Below are 17,380 nucleotides of genomic sequence, written 5' to 3'. Positions count from 1 at the left end.
GTGAGGAAAGCAATGGGAAGTAATCGTCTTTTTTTTTCCAGTGGAAATATGGACAACATGTGAAAATCATGCAACGGGGGAGAAAAAAGCGTTTATAATTCAAAACAGAGAGAAAAGTCTTTTATTGGGAAAAATATGTATAAGAAAAATAAGCATCATGCTTCATAAAATCCATATAAATTAAGCGATGTTTACAAAACAGAAGTTACCAAACATTTATGCGAACTCTGTTAAGTTTCCCTCAGTTTCACTAACAAGCCCCTTTGCTTCCGCGTCGAAATTTTGAAATTATTATGGCTCCCGATTTCAAAGTTATTTTCTCAGAGTATTTTATGTAAACATTCAGTTTATAAATACGGACTATTCGGTAATCCTGATATTCCAGTGAACGCGCAAATGAGAAACCAGCTGCCGGTGAAGAAAAAACGAAAGCAAGAGAAAGGTGCAGGGGATTCATTACAAATGAAGCAATCGCTACATATATTTAAATGTATTTAATTGTATGCATTATTCAAATGCCCTTCTGACTAGTTTAATAATTTAGAATCGATAGTTTTCCTAAAAACTTGATAAAATATTTACACTTAATAAAATATTAATCGATTAACAAGCCAGTTGTACTCTTATAGGAGCTTTACTAAAGTCCTGTAATCGCGCTGTCACCACACGTCTCCGCTGTTAAGGAAAGGATCACTGACAAAATGTAAATGAAGATCTTCAGACGGTGGTGTTTATAAAATACCTCATTAATGGGCTTGGATTGAATCTCTCCATCCATCCACATCATCAGATATAATAATAGTAACGAATCAGACAGGGAAGATCCTGGCTAAACCATTGGCATTTTTTTTTTCCAGAAGTACTGAAGTCCTAAATCACCAATTCTTCTAACTTTCTGGCCATTGATCCTCGGGCATTCGTAGTTCAACATCAAAGGTAAGAACAAAACATTATTCAATTATTCGATAGCTGGTGGAAAACGTTAACTTCCATGTAAGAACGTTAACTTCCATGCTGCTGAGCTTTATCAAATTAAGAGGGGAAAAGGGAGAAAAGTTAGATCGGGTTATTTAAAAAGAAAACAGAGAGTTCTGCAAACTTTAAGGCTCCTTTCTGAGAGAGAAGGCAGGAGACCTGGCTGGCGGCAGGCGCCGCGCTCTCTCCTCCGCAGCCTGCGCGTTCCCGGCACCGCCGCTCACTTTTCCGACCGCTCCCGGAGCCCTGGCCCTGGCGGTGTCCCGGGCCCCCCGCCCTCGGCCTTCCGCTGTTCCCCGTATCTTCTCTGGCTCCCCCCGACTTCAGCCGGCGATGGGACACAGCTCCCACCCGCGTTCACGGTTTGCTGTCTCGGGGCAAAGCTAGCACCGCGTCCAGACTTCGGCAGCGGGACCCCCTGCCCCTGCCGAGGCGGGTAGAGAGACACGAGTGCTTCGGCCGAGGCGGGGAAAGCCGCACTTGGCACTGCTGTGACACCTCGGGGCCGGCCCGGTGGTCGGATGTGGAATGAAGGGATGATTTGTCTTACCGTGCCCGGGGATCCGCTGCTTCTCCCGGCACTATTTTCAGGGGCGGCCCGGAGCTCACCGGGACACCCGAGCGCTCGGCGGGCGGTTGGGCTGTCACTGCCACTCGGAGGGAAGGAGGGGCACGGCGGGACCGGCGGCAGCCGATCTCCTGTGGGGACCTGACCCTCCTCCAAACCCCGAGGCAGCACTGGGACGATTGCGTGCGGGCTCGGGACAACCACTGCTGCCCATTTTACTGTCCTTGGGCGCTTACAGGACGAACGAAGATCTGTCACCAGGTCTGCCCCGTGGCCGTGATGCTCCCGCCGGTCCCCAGTGTCGCCATGCCCGAGATGGGGGGCTCCGCTCCCCACTAACCCCCCCGGTAGCCCCCTTTTTTTGACCCTCCGGCGCCACCGTAAAAGGCAGAGCTCTTAAGGGAGCACGGCGGGGAGGGCGGCGCCGCTCAGGGAGCCAGCCGCGGAAGGGCGGCGGGGGAGGTGGAGGAGGGGGGTGTTGGGGCACTTTGGGTGCCCGCCGCCGCCGCCTCCTTTCTCGCCGCCCGTCCGCCGCCCGCCCCCCGCGCCAGAAGGGATTCCCTCGGTCCACCTTAACGCGGGTCTCGTTCCGCCGCCGGGCGGGCGGCGAGGGCTCGGCGGCGCGGGGCTGCCGGCTCATTCCCCCGCGCCCTCGGGCCGGGCAGGGGGCGCTGCGGGTCCTCGGGGCGCCCGCGGGGCATGGCCTCGCTGGGAGACGCGCCCACGCCGCTGCCGGCCCCAGGAAGCGGCGCGGTGCACCTTGCATCAGAGAGAGAGGGGACTGCCTGCCTGGCGGGTGACCGCTCGTCGCCCCGGGACTGGTGAGGGGCTCGATCCCGCTCCGCTGCGACTTCCCGGCCGGAGCTTTGCCCGCACCACGGGCTGCACTTAGGTAGCGCTGTCATGCCCTACCCGGAGCTCCGCTATTAAATAATTTAGCGGCGGCAGCAGCAGCGCTTCCCTGCCCGCTTGTCACCTTCTCCCGGCCCCCGCCATCAATTATTCAGGACCACCCCGGTAACTGCCTGGAGCCGGTCGCGGAGAACAGGGCGACGGCTGGGCCCTACCTGGGGCCGGTCGCTGGCTCTTGGAGGCCTGGAGGAAGCGCGACCGGCCCTCGAGGCGGCAGCCCCCACCGCACCGCGAAAAGTTACTGTCGCCTCGCCCCGGCGGAGAGAGGTTGCGGGAGGATCCCCGCCGTCGGTCGGTTCCCAGGGGGACGGAGGTGGGGGGCGGGTGGCAGAAGGCTGCGAGGCCGCATGGGCTGCATCGGTTGTCTGGACTGCATGCCGGTGGCAGCAGCTTTGCTCCTCTTCGGTCAGTCCGGTGTCCCCAATTCCCACTTCCCCACCATCCCCCCCCACCCCGCCCTTCCCCTTCTCCCGGCTCCTCCTCCTCCTCTCGTTCCCTCTCGGCCCTCCCCTAGCCCGACTGCCCCTGCCCTTGCGCCTTTCTGCCCTGGGTCTCTCCTGTCACCACCGCCTCGTCCTGCCACGCTTCCCCTTCCCCACCCAGCCCGCCCTACGCCCTCCCTTCGCGCGGCACCGAGCTCCTTTTTCGCGTGCGAGATGTATTATTTATTTATTGGTGTTTAATTTCCTGCCAGGTGGGTTTCTGCCTCCCACCCGTGCGTGCAGCGGGGCCGGGGCTCCGCGGGGCGGGTCGGGCCGGGCCGGGAAGAGGTGGGCTGCTGCGCGCCCGTCTGTGCCCGATTCCGAGGTAGCAGCGAGACTTGATTTTTGCGGGGGGGCGGGGAGGGGGAGGGGTGTCAAGGCGAGGAGGGGTGGCGATGTTTGGGATGCACAGCCCTGGGACGGGAACGCCGCGCAGACAGACAGGCAGACACACACACACGGGCGTGCACATACACCAAACCCGAAAGCAAGGACAACCCCAAAAAGGACTCACTTTGCCTCGATGACTCAACGCAACTAATAACCGTTTCTCCGCTTTCTGTGGCGAGTCCCTCCTGCCGCTGCTGTCGCTGGCAGAGGAGGGAGCGATTGAAAGTGACACACGGGGGGCCGCCGCCGCCACTTCCCCGCGCCGCCAGGCACTCGCCGCCGCCGCGGAGCTCGGGAGAGCGGCTCTCCCTCCTCCTCCCCCTGTTTTCCCCTGTATTGATTTTCTCCGCTGAAGGTGTGAGAACTCGGCTCCCTCTCCCTTCTCTTCCGCGCCGCAGCCGACGGCCCCGCGCCTCCCCGCCCCCTCGTCCCGACCTCCCCGCTCCGCTCCGCTCGCCACCCGGGACCCTCCGGGACGGGGCTCTGTCCTTGCCGCCCCGCGGGCAGCCGCCCCGGCCCCGCCGCCCCAGCACCCCCGGAGGAGGACGAGGAGGGGGCTGGGGGTGGGGGGAAGGAGTAGAAGCGAAGAACGCGGCGTGGGAGAAGGAAACAGGAAAACTTTCCACCCTGGATTCTCTACTTCTGATCCATGGACAGAGCCCAACTCAGCCAACTTACAGACAGGCTATAAGCAGTAAGTACAGCAGCCAGCTCGCGGGAGCCGCTCGCTAGAGGCTTCCTCGCCAGCAGCCGGCTACTCCGTGGCTGCACAGCTGGCCGGCGCGGGGGGGCCGTGCCAGTGGGACCGTCTGGACCGGCAGCCTCTTCCCCGCGGCCCCCGGGGGCGGGCCGGGACTGTGGCCGGACCCGGGGCGCAGCACCTTGCTGCGGCAGGCGGGTGGGCTGCTTGCCTGCCGAGCGCGATGGGAACCGGGGCGCAGCACTGCCTGCCCCCGCCCGCGGCAGGTTGGCGCCGGGCGGGTGAGGCGAACCGCTCGCTTCCAGCGGGGCCGGCTCCGGCGGCGGCAGCGGGGCGGCATCGCACCCGGCTGCTACTCGCCCGGCTTCACGGAACCGAACTGCCGTAGAGACGCGCAGCGGGGACCCGGCCGGGTGAGCGGGGCCGATACTGGCCGTCGGCCACTGAAGCTCCCCTTGTTTCTCTCGTCCTAGGTCCGTGCTCCTTCTACTGCGACCTGCCAGCGGGAGCAGCGTCTCCGAGCATGGAGCGGAGGAGCGAGAGCCCCTGCCTGCGGGACAGCCCCGACAGAGGCAGCGGCAGCCCCGATGTCAAAGGGCCCCCCCCCGGGAAGGTGGCCAGGCTGGAGCAGAACGGCAGCCCCATGGGCACCCGCGGGAGGCCCAACGGTGCCGTCACCAAGCCCGTGGGAGGTAACCGTGCAGCCGCGCTCGCGGCGGCTCCGCCGCCCGGGGCGCGCAGGGCGGCGGGCCCGGGGGAGCGTGTGGCGGGAGGGTCGGCACCGTGCGCGGAGGGGCCGGCAGGTCGGAGCGGCAGCTGGAGGGCTGCTGCTCGCTTTCCCGGGCAAGCATTTGGCTGCTCGGCACCCTTGTGGTGATGGGGATCCGCGGGAAGATTTGGACCGGGCGAACGGCGCACAGCCCTCGCGGCGTTAGAAGGCCGCCTGCCGAAAAAGGCCACCCCGGGCCGGGTGACTCTGGAAAGGCCAGGGCTGATTGTGCCGGGGAGTAACGGGGTGCGAGCGTGTCCTGCGCTCGGCGCTTTCTTGGTGCGGGTTGCCCAGGGGCATGTCCCTGCCCGCCAGCGCTGCCGCGGGGCACGGCACGGCCGGGCGGCGGGCCTGGGCAGCGCCTGCGGGCCGAGGACGGGCGGCCGGGCTGCCTTCACGGCTGCAGGTGACACCAGTTAGGTGCATTAACACCCACCGTCACGGCTTTAAGAATGGGGTCACCAGGGTGGGAAAAATGGTAGTGTTCATGGTTGCACTTCGGGATTTTATTTTTCTTTCGGTAACTAGCGTTTTGTAGCAGTTGTAAAAGAGGATAGGGCATGGGCAAGGTTTAGCTCTTTCAGCAAATATATTGAACATTAGTTTTGCAGTTTTACCGCATTTCTCTAGAATACTTCGTCTTTCTTACTTTGCTATCAAGTTGCTGGTCAGTTTTGTGTTAAGAGCATGTTAAGTGCATAGTTGCTTTTTCTCCTCCTTTTGTTCCAAGCAGATAAACTTTCCAGTCCTTTCTCTTAAATGCCTTCTTTTTTCCTCTTAACTCTGATGCTGTCGTGCTTAAGACAGTGCAGCCTCGTGTTAGGAAAAATATATTTAGAAACCTTGAAATTAGCCAGATGTTGTGAGCAGAATGCTGCGGAAAGGGCACCAATAACTTTACCTTAAAAAACTCAATATTTGTGTTTTAAAATGAGCAGAGCAGTAACACATAGTTGTAGTTGTTTATACACGAAGAGTTTGTGTAAATGGCATTTTGAGAGATACATTGAAGTGGTCGTCACATGACTCTCTATTACGTGAGGTTTATTTGGCGATTTTACCATTAGATGCTTGTTTTAGACCTCTTTGGCTCAATAGGCTTCCTAATTGCTGAAGTTTGCTAAGGAGCTGCAGATTTTATTATAAAAGCATAGGATTCATTTATATACCTAATGAAGGGTAAGAGAGCTAGTTTTTTTATGTTTCTATAAATCTAGTTTTTGATTCTCTTCTCTGTGTTCTTCCAACGTATAGAAAAAGAAGAAACAGCTTTGCAGTGAAAGACTTGTAATACTATTCCACTTAGAAATTGGTGAAGAAATAATTTGTTGAGTAATTGTAAAAAGGAGCTAATTAATAATATAAAAAGTAGCATATGTAGTTTTAGATGCCTTTTTCGAGACTTGGGCATTAAAGCTGCTTGATTTTTATGGGAATGTTAGAATTAGAGCTGAAATCTTTTTCCTTGGGGTATTTATAGAAATGTACTTTAAGAGAACTCTTTTAAATGTTTTGAAATATGTTTGTTTTCTAGTTGCAGCTGTGTTTTCCAAGAGAAATTCAGTGGCTTTTATAGCTGTATCGGTGTTTTAGCCTGAATCTGGCCTATTAAGCTATGGAATATTTCTTCCACCTAAGAAAAGTACTTTCATTTCTGAAAGCAAACTTTTAAGAACCTAAGCTTTCATTCATTATTCTTCAGTTCATTTATAAAGGTGTTGTAGACTGGAGTGTTAGAAGTGTGGGGGGAATAAGAAATGTAGCAGTAATTTTTTTTCCCCCCACTTAGCTAGTGTTCTTTAAACAATCTCAGTCTCTTTGGATTTAGGCTGTTCATAATAAAGGTTATTCATTATTCCTTATTGATACTGAAAGCAAGAAGAAAATTATTCTTGTCTGAATACTTACCTAGGTTCTATAATACTCAATACTAAATTAGTTAAAGCAGATTTTTTTTTTAATAAGATAATGGTGCTGTTTAAAATTGATTTTTTTTTTCTCCTGGAAATACTCTTACAATAAATCAAAATAGCTGATTTCCAGGTATTTTTCTTCTGCTCTTTTTCAAGTTTGATCTTTAAGAACCTGTTATGATCAAGTGATCTTTTCCTGAATGCAGATCACACCTGTTTCGGGTATTTTTGGAAGTCTGTATCTTTGCAGTGGTTACTGTGGTGTTAGTAATTTTTTCACTGGGGTTGTGAAATGCACGTGTAGACATTTGTGGAAGGGCTTACTTTTAATTTACTGGCAAATTAGTGTAAAAATGGTATTAAATAAATATTGATAAGGACTCTCCTACTGTTGTGCCTAGAGTCTGACAAAAAGGAAACTACTGAAAGTCATAGTGAAGTGACATCCAAGGCTTCAGTTGTCAGTGTTTCTGTGTATTCTTATTTCTTGGGCTTTAACAAGTGCAAGTACTTACTGAATGTGGACTGCATTTGGGACAAAAATGGAAATACTTTACCAAAAACTAGAGACCATTTTAGTTTTTGTTTTGTTGTATTTTTAATTCCATAATGTGTGTCTAAAGATTTTGAAAGCAAAGTCAAATGCTAGCAGTTCTTTTTCTCATCTCATTTTGGGCCTTAAATATGTAAATGCTGAAATTCCTTCCTATTTCTCAGGTGGCTTTTTGTTGTAATAATATCCGTTTCTGAAGTTAATTCGTGAGAACAGAGCAATAAGCTCTCAACTACCTGCTGCTATGATGAGCCTGATGACCTTTGGTAGCCAGTTTTATAATCGTACTGTTTGCTGCAATTATTTTTCTAGTGACTTCCCTGAGAAATAGAGAAATATAATGCTATTGGTGCTTCTAGCTTTCTCACTAGTTTTATGAGTGAAAAAGTGTTTTAAAATAAGCTTTTGTAATGCAGACAGAAAATCAGTTGTTTTCATGAGAAATTTTGACTTACGCCTTTCCCTGTTTTTTTATTCCCTGAGTGTACTTAATTCAGAGGGCCATTACAGCAGCTGTAATAATCTAGTGAAGGTCACTAAAAAGATAAACGAGGTCTTAAAGGTTGTGTTTAATAGGGGATTTAAAAGTTTTGGTACTGTTTACAATGTTGTTAGCGTCAGTCCAATGTATTAGAGTCCAGTTTTGGTTTGCCTGAGTAACTCAATGCTTTCTATAATGTTTCAGCAGTTATCTGACCAATCTGTTTTAAAACCTGTATGTAATAAAACACAAGTGCTCCGATTTTAAGGAGAGTAAGGTTCCTTGGAAAAAGAGGCTAATATCGCTTTAAAAAACATATGAAGCCTGGGAGAGAGTTTAGAGCAAGCAAGAGCACTATAGTGTTGACAGCTTTATATCCCTGTTGGGTAACATTCACTTACTAGAATTGGCGTCTCCTCTCAGTTAGTAATTCACTCCATAAGGATTAAAAAAAGGAGGGATGATTAATGACTAGGAAACTTATATTTACAGAATTGTTGATTGCAGTTTGTCAACCTGTTTGTGTAAGAGTGGATGTGCATATATATGCGTGTGTGTTGATTTGAAGAGTGTAGAAAATAAGTGTCAAAAACCTCGGAAAGCCAGTATGCAGAATGAGCTGTTCTGAAGTTTGGTTTTGCTGAAAAAGAAACAGAGAACCAAATGATAGCCAAGGGAACATGTCCAAATTTGGAGCAGGAAATGATTGCAAAACATTTTTTGTTTAGATTAGTTTGATGCAGTCCCATAATATGTTCATTTAACTGTTAAAAACTATGATTCAATTGACAAAATATTAATGGAGGGAAGAGCTTTCAGGCAATTCAAACCCAAGTGTATGATCAGGATGTTAATCAGTAGCTGTAGTTATGGAGCTTGTACAAAGTCAGATGTACCAGAAATGTGGATACAGTGACTCTTTGGAGCACTGCTGCTGATTGCTGTGTGCTCCCTAAAGTTCAGTGTACCGTGGTTGTGTCTGGTTAAGTGTAGTCAGAAATCAGTTTTATTGTATTTAATAAAGATATATTAAATATATCTCTGGGGTGACAGAAACATGGGCTGATGGTTAAAGAGCTATTTGTCAAGGTCCATTCTACATATTTATGTAAAAATATTGTAGGCTTTGTACTGACTTTTATGTCTTTACAAGGATTCAAGGTGCTTGATTGGAGCGAAAATTCACTTCTGTTCAGATGGAAGAATACAGCCTGATCAAATTTGTTCCTCTGTTCTAAATGGTTAGTTAACATGGCATCCTGAACGCAGTAAGGAAGTGTGTTTCACTTGTCCTTAGGAACTGTGCAAAGCAAAAGGCTGAATTTTAGATTCCTGCCCAGATCCTAGATGAAGAATACCTTCCTGCTGCCTGAAAGAGATACGTAGCTGTTTGAAAGAATAAAGTGCATTGAAATACAGAAGCGTGAAAGCTGCAAATCTATGTTAGTTTCAGGAACCAGCATAGATAATATTTTTGTGTTTTATGTTCATATTTTATGTTTTGTCTGTGCTTGTGTAGTTGGAAAATGTTGCCTTGTAATTTGATATAATTCAGTAGGGATTTGGAAGAAATGTAAAATCTTGCATTTTACATGTTTTGATACATAATGAGGAAGAAACCTCTAATTTAACAGGAACAGTAAGAAAAGCAAGACAGTTTTTTTTGGGGGACTGATTGTTAAAAATGGGTTTCTGGTCTTTTTGCTGATCGTCACCCCTCTCTCCCTTTTCCAGTCGGGCCATGTAATGCAAATAGAACAAACAGAGCAGTTGCTCTTGAAGGGTCATGCAGTGTATCAGCTGTATTTTTGCTGAGGTAGAAAAATAGTCTTTCTTTATGTGTTTTCAGTACTTGGTCTGTTATTAAAATAAAGACACAGTTGGTTGAAGTACGTGTGCAATTGAACATATGCATTAAACAGAATATAGGGTATCCACCCATTCAGTGACCTAGACATAATTTGATGTTTAGGATAATTTTGGAACCCTTAAGTTGCATCTGCAGAAAGACACCAACAATTTTGAATTCAAGATTTAGGATTAGTGGTAGTAAGATTTTTTTCTTTCCCCCGCAACAGTTCCTAAGTGTTTCAAGTCATCTCCCTGCTTCCTCTCCACACCCATGGCCGTGTTAGTTAAGTGCATGCTGTTATTCTTATCGTAAACCGAAGGAAAGAAAAAGCAACCAACATAATTGAAATAATCCATATTAATTCTCTGTAAGTTGGGTCCTGCTTTTTCTTGGTTTCACTGGGATAGAACGTAGTATATTTACTGTCGATTATTTATAGGACAATTCTTTGACAAACTCACCTTGACAGGAGGTTTCAGTGACTCCCCAGAACTGTTTTTGTGCCTAAAGAGGATGGCAGAATCATATTAAAAACTATAAAGATGCCAGTGAGGTAACATATTTTCAAGAAGTTGAATAGTGACTTATCTTCCACTCAGAATTTAGATGAAGAATTCGGACATCGAAGGAAGGCCAACAGTATTAAAATTTTATTGTTATGAATAAACAGAGGTGAAGTTTGAAGATTCCTTTCCCAAATACCTAATTTTGTGGAATCCTTCTATTTGAGTACTCTTACTGTGCTGAATATTTTATCTTGATTTAAAAATAGAAAAAACCTGGCATAATGTAACTGTAATCAAGTTCGTCATTTCAACAGACAGCTATGTCATGTTGAAACTTTCTAGTTCGTAGCACAGACTTTCAGATGGTATCACTTACTTTAAAATTCCTTTAAAATTATTTGAGTTTAGTACTCTTCATGGAGATGCTAGCCTGAATATTTATTGTTGCAGTTCCTTTCTATTATTGATGTTTTCTTTAGAGCTGTCTGTGTGGAATGGGGAGGAAAAGGGCCACAGTGGTGGTCTGGAGCTGAGGTAAAATACTTGAACCAGTAAGGTTTTTGTCACTCGCATTGACACAGAACATGGTAATACAATACGGCAACTCTGGTGCTGTAAAATGAAGAGTTTTATTGCAGTCATGTATTTATATTCACCAAACATCTGTGTGACCTGTTTAGGAAAATTCTTATTTTTGTGATTGAGCAGTCCCCAACCTGCTTTTAAATCTTATTTTTAAACTTTTCAAAATAGCTGAAAATCTGTAAAACTTGGGAAGATTTTCTTTTGAATCCCAAATTGCAAGGCATAGCTAAGTTAGGCCTTTAATTACTGCCCCTCATAATTTAGTTAAATTAGTAACTACTGCTGTGTTTTTAGGATTAAAGGCCCAGTTTTTCAAGGTATAAAGTATTACCAAGTCCCTTTGAATTGATAGGACGGGGGTTTGTTGGAGATAACCTGTGCCTGATTGATACTCTGTAAGTGCAGAAGGAGCGTGCTGTCCCTTTGAAGCTCGGAGTGCCTCTGAAACCAGCCCGCTGTGTCGAGCAAGGAGCCAGAGCCCTTCCTCGCTCTGAAAAAATCACCCTGTGGTAATTGGTTCCTACTGTACCAAATGTCCGGGGTCAGCTGCATCAGTCCCCACGGTGGCATGTGTCACTAATGCAGATGTAAGAAATAGTCACAGCAGACAAAGGGCAGCTGAGTATTTGATGGCTTTTGAGAAATGTTTTCTAGCCTCTAGCGATACTAAAAAAAATTGCCCTCCAAGAAGCTTTGTACTTGTTGCAGAATGCTCAGCAGTGTCTCTGCTGCGGGGCTGCAGACAAATGAGTTTACATTGATTAGTGGTATGAAAGACAGAAAATGCTCTTTGCCATTTCATTTGGGGGCATCTAGTTGAGGGTCTCATGGCTGTTCCCAAGTGTTGACTGCTGTAATGTATGATACGTTCTCAGCCAGCCAGGCATGTTGTCCATATTGTCACTATTCTATAGTTAGGGATTTTTTTTTTTAATCCAGAGTTCCTGTGCTTTGTATGAAAGCACGTACTGCAGCTGTTGAGTATATTTTGTCCCCATCTCCATTTGCATTGATCCAAATATTGGTAAGGGAAAAAACATTTTGTATTTCCAGTGTTACTTCTCCTATTTCAGGGAACTTTAAAAAAACCATGAAATAGTATTTTAGGTTTTTTTTTTTTTTCCTTTTTAAATATTTGGTAGCTCTGCAAATGTCCCCTGAAGATGTACAAATATACAAGATTTTGGCGTTTGTTCATTAGCAGTTTAGGGCTGCTGACGTTGAAAAACTCCTACAAAAGATATTTGAAGGCTTTTCTTTGTTTGTTTTGTTGGTTGGTTAGTGTTGTGCATTGCTTTGGGTTTTTTAAGTGTAATTTTTGCTCTGAATTTTAAAGGTGTGAATGTCGATGTTGCTAGTATCTGGCGACTTATGTAAAACCTCCTTCCAGGAGGCACTTCTTCTTAGAATAAAACGATGCAAATAATTTATAGATGGTTTAAAAAATGAAGTGTGAGCCCTGCATCGATGTTATGGTAAGCTGGATTCTAGGGCAGGAATACTATGTCTGAGCTCAAGATACATTTTCAATTTATTGTCAAATGTTGAATGGTTGTTGGTGTTTCAAGGAGTGATGTTTGGAAAAAGAGAAGATTGTCGTTATTTGTAGAAGCTGTATGAAGGGAACAGAAAGAACTTGAAGAAAAAGGACAGGTAGCTCTAGATAAGAGTCTAAGCATATGACTTGTTTTCTGAATATAAAATTATCTGACTAATTCTCTGGCTAAAAATGTTTAGTCATTATGCTCTAATTGATGTCGTTGTATCAGATGGACATGCAATATTAAAAAATTTGATCACAACTGTACCTTGTTAGTAGCAATGTCAGCAAGGTAAAGAAGGTCAGAAAAATCTTAATGCCTGTCAGACACTATTTTATATGAAGCTGCAGCATCTCTTGAGATAACCATATACCCACTGCGTTTTCAGAATGCAGTGGAAATGTCTTCCACTTAAACATGCTCCCTCATTTGTTCCCTAAAGGCACACACTGAGATGAAAAGACACACTATTGACAGCAGATCTTTTCAAAGGTACTAAACCTGGCATGAAATGTCGGGAGGGGAGTTGCTTATATCAAAAGCATGATTTGTATGGCTGCATACAGCCACAAGGTTACTTTGTCTCTCTCTCAGCTGTTCCGTTCTATTTGTAATGTTGAGAAGGGGCTGGATTAGTCTGTCTTTACTTGGATATCACCAACACTTCACTCTTGAGAAGTTGCTGACTTTGTCAGCATTTGGACAAAAGCTTCAGATAAGTGAGGAAACTCACAAAGAAGTATTTACCATCTTGGTAATCTAAACTCATGGAGGATGTTTTGCCATAAATTTAACTGACAGGCATATATTGGAAATGAAGCATGTTATTTTCAAAACTATAACCAGCCTATTTTTTTTTGAGAGTAATATAAATTCATATTTTGAGCATATTTTGGTTTATATGCATTTCCAATATTTATATATTAAAATTCGATGTGCACAGTTTCCAGCCTTATTATTTTGAATGGTTATTAAGAAATGTAGTTATAAATTATGAGTTATACAATACTTTGGAGTAAAAGGTGATTTTCATAATGTCTTTTTGCAACTTTCAAATAACTTCTTTGCCATAATACAAACATGATAGCGGAGCAACATGATAGATGTCTCTTTAAGTATTGTAGTAAAAGAAAATGACTTGTATTCTGAGGCTGTGGATAGTTTATGTTGTTTTGGACCCATTTCCCAAGCAGTGATCGAAAACAGATTACAATAACAATTATACAGTCAGAAGATGCAATATCCATTTCTGTTTTAATTGAGTGAAAGAATAATAAAAACATCATTAAGAAAAATGAGGTGGACCTGTCATACATGCTACCAATTTTTAGACTTAGAGAAAATGCAGAGTAACAGAAGTGTGAGGTTTTTTAAAATTGTCTTTTTTTTTTTTAAAGTAGTTTGTTTCTCAAGCTAGAAGTCTGGATTGTAGACTTCATATGGGCTCCTGTGAGCAAGTGTGCAGTAAATAGGTGTGTTGCTTGACAGTAATGCTCAAGTTCAGCATTATCTGAGTGTCTGGGTCTGGCATAATGAAGGTATTGAGCCTTTCTGATGACATTGATATGATTACAGTGTCATATTAACGTGCCAGCTAGATAAGCTTTGAGAATGCCATGGACAGGTAAGAAGTAGTAAAAATTACTTCCTTCTCTTTCAAAATGAAGAGCCGTGCTACTTTATGTAGGGAGAATGTTTTGGGTTTTTGTGCCTTTTTTAAATCTGTGGACATGAATGCAAGTAAGGGTACTACTTGGTCTCTTAAGCCTTCGCTACCTGGGACTGACTCTACTGCGGCCCTTTAGCTGCCTCATAATCTCATGGTTCAGATTCAAACCCAAAAGGCAGAAGGGCCCTGTGCCAAGGGGCCATGCATCTGTGTGCCTCTTGCAAAGGGACCAAACTGTAGTTGAAGGCCCAAGACTGAGGCATCCTGGCTCTCCATTTTCTCTGTCTCTTAAAGCCCTAAGCAGAAATGTCGTTTCTGCTGTACCATACATGGGAAGAAAGAGCATTGCTACAGTAGCCTTGGCTCTAGTCCTGTATCATACAGCTTTGTAAATCAGCATTTGGAATGGCATCCAGAAGTGAACTGGGAGCCAGTTTAGCCTTTGGAGCACAGATGTAATCTGCGTTCTTTGGCTGACACCTCTTAGTGAGCACATGTATTTGCACTAGCAGAAGTATCTTAATTCTTTGGTGTAGCTCTGTCTACCATAATAATATAGCAATTCAGCTTGTTGAGCCCCAGAAGCATTGCTGACTCTTCACAAGTGAACCCACACACAGTAGGTCAGCCTATAGGTAGGCCTTTTCCCCTACCCTTTACCCTTGCCCCAAAACATTCCTAACTGGATGAAGTGTACTGTGCATGCCTGAGAAAGAGAATATATCTTAACTTTTGTTAACATTGCCCTCATGACTTGTCTGTTAGAGTTCTGGTAGTTATTAAACCCATTAGATTAATGTGACCTGCTGGCAGAAAAATATAAATATTCCTAAAGGAGTAATGTTCAAACTGATAGCTGTTAAATGTATAATCTTTTGTTTGTAGAGTGGTTCCCCCACAACTCTGCTGTAAGACAATACAAGAGAAAGCCACTCAGAAGTTGCCCTCTGTCTACAAGGGTGTGAAAGATTGTAGCTGTAAGTAAAGGCCAAGCCCCAGAGGCCAGTTGCTGACCCATAATGGTCTGAAGACTCTCTATTGACTGGTGAAAAGGGAAGCAGAGGGGGAACTTTGCTCCTTCTGGAGGATGGAATGGCTTCTACATTTTCTTATTTGTCATTCTTTCCTCCGCTTATTTACCTGCTGATATGATCTGATGAAGATTTCTGTCGTCTCCTTCTACCAGAAAAATAGCATCTAGTAATGATACTGCTGTAGCAATAGCCTTACCCTTGCTGGAAGTGAAACAGGATGAAGAGCTTCATCAGTTACCGTTGAGTTTGACATTTATTCAGAGAATTTAATGTGGTTTGTCCTCTTGTGTACGTACTTGTAACTTTTGCTCGTAGCCAGTTCTGCCATATCTGTTGACATTGTCACTTAGAAATGAGGTTTTCTAGTGCTGCCAGTATCTATAAGATATGAGGGAAGGAGGCAATGGTTACAGTGGTTGCAGATAATTCAGCTTGTCTCACTTGCAGCCTGCAAGGGTGTTTGAAGGCAGAGGTGTAGGTTGGCAGGGGTTTATCTTGTAACACGGAAAAGGGATGATAAGATTTTTTTTTTTTCTTATGGAAAAAGTGGAGTGGTTCACAGACGTGAAGGAGAAAAGAACTTACTGGTGGGTCCCAGTGGAGACCCCAGAATAGGCCCGAGTGTGGTCTGCAGCACTTCTCCAGAAATGAAAACCTCAGACCAGCTATGAAGGCTTTTCTGTTGCATTCCAGGGGACTTACCCCAGTACCAGGAGACTAGTTAATAGAACCTTCATTAAAATGCTTTTTGCTAGAAGATGTTTTTTTGCTTCAAAAATTACATAATATGGTGGCATCTGCTAGCACCACTGAATTTAAGGGCTTATTAGTGGTTCCAGTTTTTTTTCAGGGTTTAAAAATGTTGGTCATTAAAAATAATTTTGAGTGGAACTTGGCATAGAGAGTCTTAGCCCTTTAGGCAAGCTCTGTTACGTTTTCCAGAGAAAAGAAACAGAAGGTAGTCCCCCAAACTAAAAACCCCTCACAAACCCCACACTTGTTTTTGAGTTAAAGAAACAAAAGCCTAAAACTTATAGGAAATTAATGGCTTAAGATGATTTTTTAACAAAAAGTCATCTGATAGAAGTGTTCATTCCACTGATTTTGAGTGAAATGAGTATATTTTCCATTTAGTTCATATTATAAACTATGGCTATGGAGTATCTTTTCTTCTTTTATAAATGGGAAACACGTTGAAACAAACAACTAAGCTGTTTTATTCAGGAAAAATGTAGATCTAGTGTCTTCACCTTTTTCCTTTCAATGGGAATAGTTGGACTCGATTTTTTTAAGTATTCTTTTCCTACCTAACTGATTCTATGATTCTGTTGCATGGACTGGAAGGTCTGTGTGTGTGATTCTGGTGGACAGCATGCTGCTGGTACCCCCCAGGATTCCTGCATGCTGCTGGCATGGTGGGCCTGAGCTTTCTGCTGGAGCAGCCTAAGCAGCTGTTGGTGCTACCTTCTCACTCAGGCCCCCTCAAAGCTGTATTTTGAGCTCTGGGCTATCATCACTCTCAGTTTTACTTGTTTAATTGGAGAGGTGGAAGTGCTTTATTCTGCTGTTTAATTGCTCTTGCCTCCTGGCTGCCCCGTGGGTGGCTGTCCCTGGGCTAACAGGGTGGCATAAAGCCCCAGTGGGGCTGCTCCTGTTCCTACTCTGTGAACTCAACTGGTGTGACAGATTGAAACTTGGGGTTGAGTTAGTGCTACTTGGTTCAGCAAGGGGGATTTGTTACCAGAAACAGCTGATTTGCTCTGACAAGAAAAGGCTTCATCTCCTGCAAGTAACACTTCTGTCCCAGACACGCCGCAGGAGAGGCTGTGCCAGAGGTAAATGCTTGGTGTTCTTTCTCATTTCTTGTTTGTCATAGCACATGCTCTAAATGTGGCTTTTCTTTTATACCATTTTTTTAGAAATTCAAGCATTATCAAATCAAGTTATGAGTTTCATAATACGTTTCTGTGGTGGGATAGTGGCCTGAAATATTTTGTGTTAAACAGTAAGGCTGTTATTTCAGCTAGGAGAAGGATTCTTTGGGTAGTTAAGCTGTCAGAAGCAGAGGACATCTGCAGAGATGGTAGTGACTTATTTATAAGACTTCCTGAGATCTGGGATAGCTGCAATGGCTGAGAGACTGAAGCCACAGAAAGGACTGGAAGCTGAAGAAAGATGTAAATAATACCTTGTGGTTTGCATTCGCCATTGGCTAAAATATAAAATGTAGAAATGCATTTCCTGCCTACAGATTTATTGAATATGTAAAACCAGAAAAAATAGCCGAGAAGGAGTAGAAAGATATTGTCCTTAATTTTACTTCCTCTGGCCCTCCTAAGAAGTAAAATTCTACAATGTAATGTTATTTAACATGATTTTGTTTCTTTGGCAAACGTTGTATTAAAATCATCTGTGGACTGAGCTCTTCTTTACCAAATTGCATCCTGGAA

The 17,380-nt window shown here is 45.1% G+C and overlaps 1 protein-coding gene across 1 annotated transcript in view; it reads left to right on the top strand.

Moving 5' to 3' along the window:
• The first annotated feature begins 3,903 nt into the window (after window positions 1-3,903).
• Window positions 3,904-17,380, top strand: part of SATB2 (SATB homeobox 2) — a 129,307-nt gene continuing 115,830 nt past the window's right edge. Inside the window, exons 1-2 of the mRNA XM_014879499.2 lie at window positions 3,904-4,021; window positions 4,501-4,719. Of these exons, the coding sequence (XP_014734985.1) occupies window positions 4,551-4,719 (169 nt within the window). The 5' untranslated portion in view covers window positions 3,904-4,021; window positions 4,501-4,550. The remainder of the gene's footprint in view (window positions 4,022-4,500; window positions 4,720-17,380) is intronic.

Source organism: Sturnus vulgaris, chromosome 7, assembly GCF_052056855.1.
Source record: "Sturnus vulgaris isolate bStuVul1 chromosome 7, bStuVul1.hap1, whole genome shotgun sequence".
Classification (NCBI taxonomy): Eukaryota; Metazoa; Chordata; class Aves; order Passeriformes; family Sturnidae; genus Sturnus; species Sturnus vulgaris.
The sequence above is the reverse complement of the archived record's forward strand: the minus strand, read 5'-3'. Positions and strand labels throughout refer to the sequence as shown.